The 6,833-nt window shown below is 39.3% G+C and overlaps 1 protein-coding gene across 5 annotated transcripts in view; it reads right to left on the reverse strand.

Moving 5' to 3' along the window:
* The window catches only part of synrg (synergin, gamma), a 36,591-nt gene that overhangs the window by 7,479 nt on the left and 22,279 nt on the right, over positions 1–6,833 (reverse strand). For 3 of the 5 annotated variants that reach the window (XM_024276582.2, XM_024276584.2, XM_024276585.2), the window contains 7 exons: positions 5,699–6,232; positions 4,579–4,742; positions 4,434–4,487; positions 4,035–4,131; positions 2,176–2,324; positions 1,496–1,606; positions 1,382–1,420 (listed from right to left, as the gene is read on the reverse strand). In XM_024276582.2, coding sequence (XP_024132350.2) covers positions 1,382–1,420; positions 1,496–1,606; positions 2,176–2,324; positions 4,035–4,131; positions 4,434–4,487; positions 4,579–4,742; positions 5,699–6,232 — 1,148 coding nt within the window. The remainder of the gene's footprint in view (positions 1–1,381; positions 1,421–1,495; positions 1,607–2,175; positions 2,325–4,034; positions 4,132–4,433; positions 4,488–4,578; positions 4,743–5,698; positions 6,233–6,833) is intronic. The other 2 variants (XM_024276583.2, XM_024276586.2) reach the window with 1 other exon arrangement.

The following is a 6,833-nucleotide window of genomic DNA, read 5'->3' on the forward strand; positions in this document are numbered from 1 at the left end:
TGTGCTTTTTAAGAAGAATAGATTAAACAAGTGGCCATTCTGTTGCATTATTGGAAAGGGAATTATATAAAGCCTCTATCAAACATCAGCTGTCAACTCTTAACCCCTCTTCCTGGTTTGCATATTAATCCAAATCTAATAAGGACATTTTGTTTTTGCCATGACATGTCTGAAATGTGAGGAAGTGTCTGCTAAAAGCTCACGTTGAGCAGCAGCGACTGCTGTCTGAAAACAGAGTGTACAGACGGAGATCAAGGCTGGAAAGTCTGCGCCTGCGTTCACTGTAATTCTACTAAGACTAAGGGATTGTGTCAAACACCATCAGGCATTTATCACCTCTTTTAAGGATACACTAAAGTTATAGAGCTGGAAATAAAAACAAGCTGCTTTCAGCATAAAATAAAATCTGCATAAAATGGAAGTGCTGAAAGGAGGACTATATTTACCTACAAAAAAATCAAATTATGTCCACTAGTTTTGTAATAAAACTTCCAAACTTAAAAGGTTTCTGATTCTAACAGTGCTTTTACACTTCTTTTATATGTTTTTGCAAATAAAAACTTGGGATATAAAGTTTGAAAATGCCAAAAAAAAACAAAAAGTTATTTTCGAAATTTGTTTAAGACTTTTTTGTTCCTCTGTTTGATTTTTGGGTTTGTTATAATGTAAAATGCACAGTAAAGACATTTCAACTGGTGGCTTTCAAAAAATGACTAAAAAAACAGCTCAAAAATGAAGGGAACACCTAAACGACTCAATGTTGGTCACTTCTGTTTAATCAAACAGTCCAATTAGGAAGCAAAACACTGACTGATGATCAATTTCACATGTTTTTTGATCAAATGGGATAGACAACAGGTCGAAATGATAGCCGATCAACGAGACACCTCCAATAAGGGAGTGGTTCTGAAAGTGGTGCCCACAGACAACTTCTCTGTCTTCATGTTTTCTGGCTGATGTTTTGGCATTAAGACGGCGTCTAGAACCCAAAAAAGTGGTGTAACTCATCCAGGACAGCACATCAATGCAAGCTGTGGCAAGAGGGGGGAAGGCGCTACCAGGAGACAGGACAGTGCATCAGAAGATGTGGAGGAACAACCCTGCATCAGGAACACTACCTCCTCCTTTCTGCATGGAGAAACAGGAGGAGCACTGGCAGAGCCCTGCAACCCTCACTCCATCAGGGTGCTATGATTTACCTATTTTAAAATGTTTTTTGTTATTTTACGCGATTAATTTAGGTTTAGAAGGATTCGGCAAAATTAGGAAATCTAAATAAAGCAGTTCGATTACTGAGAAGAGGAGTTTGTCACTTTGGTCCCCTGCAGGTTTTATCTGTGACAGGAGGAGGAAAAGTAAAACAAAGTTTTCAGCTTCATACTCGTTTAAACAGGCGTCCCAAAGCGCTGCCGTTGTTGCTCTGGAAAAGCGTTTAAGAGAAAAATCATTTGGGGCTGTTAACGCACGTCGGTGGTGTCTGCGAGCACAAACAAACCTTGCTGCGAGCGTCGACGTTGAGCAGACAAACTCCACAGGCCAGCTCCTTGGCATTCTTGATGCCGTGCCTCAGAATACAGGAGGAGAAATCCAGGGAGCTTTCATCAGGCTGCGCACACACAAACACACACAAATACACAAAGTCAATTTGCTTCTTGCTGCAGGCCGAAGTGTGTTCATTTGTGTTCTTGTAACAACAGCTCACAGAGCAAGTCTGCTAACATCAAACATCTCGCCATCAAAGTTTGCAGGACTTTAACTACTGGTGTGTGAAATGAAGACAAATCTAACTCGCTTTTCAATCCTTCCAAAACAAAATCTGCATGTCCAATTGTATGAAACCGTTTCTGCATTATGACCATTCGCCCTTGAGACGTTGTTCTGTTGAGCTGCAGAGGAGCAGAGTCTTCTGTTTAAGCTGACAGACACTGGTGGGCATAAATCTATAGTGTGCTCATCATTTCTGTTAACCCCAACACTTTCCTCCTTAAACACCATGAAGGCATCCTGTTCACATCATTGATTTTAACCCAACAGATTCAATGATGTTCTTATGAGCGGTAAGCTGCCCTCCAATAATCCATTATCACACATTTTCAAAATGTTTTGTTATAACAAAAGTCACAAATCTGGATTTTTTTTTTTTTTTTCCCTGAAGTTGGAGGAAATGCTTCTTACCGCAAGCTTGGCCAAAGACATGAAGCTTAAGAGGTTGTTCCACACGCGGCTCATATCCTTGAGCAGCAGCTGCAGTTTCTCTGAACACACCGCCGTCGCCTTGATTCCCAGCTCCACTCGTCTGGTGACGCGATAGACCTCCACCACGCCTGATGAGAAAAACACAGCACACGTGTGAGGAGGCAGTGGCAGACAGTTGAGATAGACTAGAGTCTAAACACTTTATAAGCAATTAAAGTTCTTGTTAAAATCACTAAAATTTGCATTGGATCCTTATCTGTGCATTTTCATCTAAAACATACAGTCGAGCTGGTGCTCAGTCTGGATTTAACATGAAGGTTCAGTTTCATGCAGCTAAACTCTGGAACATCCATCCTGATGATGTTAGTCAAGCTTCCACCCAGACAATCCACAAGGTCCAGAAAAAAAAACTGCTCTTTTTAGCTTAGTTCTTTTAAACCAAAGTGTCTAATTTTAAAGTTTTCATTTAAGCTCTGTTATATTTGTGCTTTCATTTGGCTTTGCATTACAGTTCAATTACTACAACGGAACATTAGGGCCAAAAAAAAAAAAAAAAAAAAAGAATATTACGAGATTAAACGCCATAAATTTACGGCTTCTAATTTTATGAAAGTTTTAATTTCGGAAATATACATCTTTTTCCTCATAAATTTACAACTTTAAATCTCCTCAATGTACATGTTTTTTCCTTGTAAACTTACAACTTTAAATCTTGTAAATTTATGAGTTTTTTTCTTGTAAATTTATGACTAAATCTCGTAAATTTACGAGGTTTAAGTCAAAGTGAGCCTACAGTCCAGATAGTGAACTCTGTATGCAGCAGAAGACTGACAAACCGACAAGATTTAAAGCAAAAAATGTCTTTGTAACACGTACATTTACATAAAAAAGTCAATTTTACAATTTTATAATTTAATATACAATTTTATTGTCGTAATTTAAAAGTTATGACTTTTTTCTTGCAAATTTACAAGATTTAAAGTTGTATTTTTTTTTTGGTTTGTTTGCAAAACTGGTCCTAATAAAAGTAAATTATTAATTTACTAATTGTAGAACATTACTGCATAAATTGAGCCAGAAACACAAATCTAACACCAACAGGTCATGTGGTTCATTTTTTTAAGCAGGTGTTTTTAGTAGACAAAGCAATATACCTAAAAAAAAAGTATAACTCCGCAAACGAGGCAGTAGTCATTATTTCCAGCAGGGGTGGAAGTTGAAGTGGGTTAAAAAGGTGTTTCATCGAGAAATGACCTGCTTCAAATGCAAGCAGCAATACCTCTGCCTTACACATGGAAATCTCCTGTTTAACTTCTCTTTAGACATTTAAAAACCCTCTACATCTTTTTCAAAAGATGGAGGACATATTTAAAGACAATAAAGATGAAAAATGACTTTCTAAGTATTTCTAATCTGAGAAAAAGAGCGTATTTGTTAAATAGAAAATGCTCTATTCTAATGCACCCACTGGTAGACGACTAGATCCATGTATGTTTGCTGGGGTCTAGACAGCTACAACATTGCTTGCCATTTTTGTTGCACCGCTAATGTTAAGTTGAGGCTGTAAGCCAACACGAGTGCATGTAAACAGATGGGTGACGGGAAGTGGGCGTGGGCTTACTCCACGCCAACAGTGGAGGCGAATTTCTAATCTAAAAACTACACAGATTTGTTGATTTTTGTCTAGAAATCACAGTTAAAAGACGACTGGGAAGGCTTTTAAAATAGATCAAAATATGATTGAGGTGTTTCTTCTCTTTCCTTGATACTTTAATCGTCTGGGTTTTATTTTCGAGTTTTTCTATGGAGTGTGAGAGGATGACACAGCTCTTCCTCACCCAGCAGATACTCCATGCCCTGAGCAGACTGGATGACCTCTGTGCAGACAGAAGAGCTGCTGATGCTGTTCAGGGTGTTGTTGGCTTTGGTGATAACCTTAATATGAAGAGACACAAAAAAAAAAATATTGAGATCAGACATTCTGTATTCCACTAATAATAGTTGCAAGTTATGCCTAAAACATTTAAAAAAAAAAAAGTATTTTAGTCTTTAATGTGTGAGAATAGATTTTTTCCGACAAAATATATTTAGAACTCTTTATTTTTTATAAAAAAAACTAAACTATGAATGTATCTTTTATACAAAGAAAGTGATAAAAACTAAACACATTTAATTTAAACTACTCTGTATATTATTGTAACCAATAAGTAAAAGAGATCGACTGGACAAACACAAACCTCTAGAGCGCTTTCCAGACACCTCTGCCACTCATAAGCGTAGCGCTCACTCTCCTGCAATGACAACATTTGAAACGTCAAACTTTTATGACACATAGAAGTCTGTTTGTTGATGCCAACAGCAAACCGTGCGGGCTTCCCTCACCTCCACCTCTCCAGTCAGGTCTTTGTACTTGTCCCTGATGACCGGAAGGGCTGGTTTTTCGCTCAGAGTGTTGGATCGGTCTCTGAAATGCTGCTCTGGAGCCGGAGACGGGGGCGAACGGCCGATCTCCCTCTCACCTAAACTGTGGCTGCGTTTGTGGGAGCCTAAGGCAAAAACAAAGGATATTCACTCACTGAGAAATGTACGTTTGTAGTCCTCGCTTTTCTTTTATTGCCACCATAAGTCTAAGAACAAGAACAAGTAAAAGCTCTGGTTAAATAAGAAGTAATTAGGTCCAAATCAGAGGCTCAAATAGGTATGAATAATTCATCCCAGAGAACAAACACGTTAAACATAAACTGATGTGAGGAAAAATCACCCAGAAACAGGTAATTCACCTCCTATGGAGTCGTGTGTCGCCACTCAAACCAGCATGAAGCCAAAGCGTGATAAGATTAGAGCTCTGCAGGCTGAAAAACAGCCGGAGAAAGCCTGCTCTCCACAGTAATTAAACCCAGCAGCAACAAATGAATCTGTTCTCGTCACAGATAAGATAATATTTATTAGAGGAACGGAGGAGCGAGCAGTTTGTTTCTGCACCTGGGTTTGTTGGAGGCCGTTAATCCGTCTCAGCAGCCAACGCCATTAGAAGGCTGGACTGTCTTTGCAATGCTACCATCTAATGCCTGATAGCTTTACTACATATCTGATGGGGATGTGGTGCTGGTGGAGCGGCACTTCTATCACCCATTCCTGAGTTTAAGGGTTTCTGGAGAGCTTGTGTTTTCATTAGAACCTGGATAAAGTTCCTGTCTTATTATGAAATAAGATAGGCTTATCACTGCCACACAGGACAGGAAGTCAAGTCTGCTTTAGCCTTTCACAATACGAGCTCACTATATCTACTTTAAACCATGGATGTTTTCTTAGAACTTTGTACTATTGACCCCAATTAATGAAATTATGAAATCTTTTTTTTTTTTTTTTTAACTCAAACTGAATATGTTTAAAACATATAAAAAAAAAATTAAATCAATGCCGACTAGCTGATTCTGTTCTGATCTGTGCAGAGAAATTTCATAAATGCGAACATGTGCAGTTCAATGCAGTAAGGACTTACCTTGAACTGACAGGTCAAAGGTTGCCAGTTCATTCTTGATCATCTCCTCGCTGGATTTGACTTTGGCCTGAGCGCTGGCTTTCAGGAAGTCAGACTTTCCAAACTTCGGCTTGTCCCCTTGGAAGGCGCCGAACTCGTCCGACGACTCTCCTTGGTTTCCCTCGGAGCCGGCCTCCGCGGTCGCCGAGTGGGACTTCTCGGAAACGGTGCTCGCAAAGTCTCCAAATTCATCCTCGTCGTCGGCACCGCCTCGGTCGCTGGTGCCGAAGTCGGCGAAGGCCTCAAACTTGTTTTCTTCAGATGCGCCGTCCTCTGTGGGGACCTTCGCTATGGAGCAGCTTGTGATGTTTTCAGTGCTACCAAAGCTCAGCTTCTGTCTCTGTGATGGGATCAATGATGGAAGGGAACCTCCCTCCAAGCCCTCCCGCTTCCTGACCTCACCGGGCAGAGTGTCCTCCCGGTCTGACCAGTCATAGCTGGCCAAGGAGCTGAGGGCGGACGTCCCGAAAGGGTCAAATTTCATGTCGTCTCCTTCTGCAATGACAGCACAGACATGCGAGTGGTTCCTAGCAGTAGATCAGACCCTGCTGTAAAATGAGTTTGAAAAGTTGTTTTTGGTTTCATAAAATGTTAACATGTAACTTTGTCTCACTTGAATAAAGGCAGGTAGCTTTTTTCTTTCAATCTGATTATTTTCTAGTGATCAGAATTCTCAAAACATGCATGTTTTCAACATTAAAGACATTCAATCAGACTTTATTAAACCAACTATTGTGTTTACTGGCTTACTGTAAGAGGGAAATAAAATCTCGTGATTTAATTTGTTACATTTCTGGAGCTTTACAAGGGTCCACGTCTGTTTTAAACTGTAAAAGTTTAATTTGTGCAAAATAAATTCCCCTACGTTTTAAATGAATAAACAAATATGTAAACACTATTTCAATAAAACAAATTGAAAAAATAACTTCCTTCTTGAAAGACCCCTCCAAAAGTGTTACTTTTGGTTGCTTGTGCTACTATTTTTTACTTTTTAAAATGAGTGTGCTCGAGTTAGAGAGATCGGGGTCTCAATTGCAAAAATCTTAAGTTAAAAATGTTGAAAACAGAACATATTGAGGGGTTTTGAAAGGTATGT

The sequence above is a fragment of the Oryzias melastigma genome, linkage group LG13 (assembly GCF_002922805.2).
Source record: "Oryzias melastigma strain HK-1 linkage group LG13, ASM292280v2, whole genome shotgun sequence".
NCBI classification, from domain to species: Eukaryota; Metazoa; Chordata; class Actinopteri; order Beloniformes; family Adrianichthyidae; genus Oryzias; species Oryzias melastigma.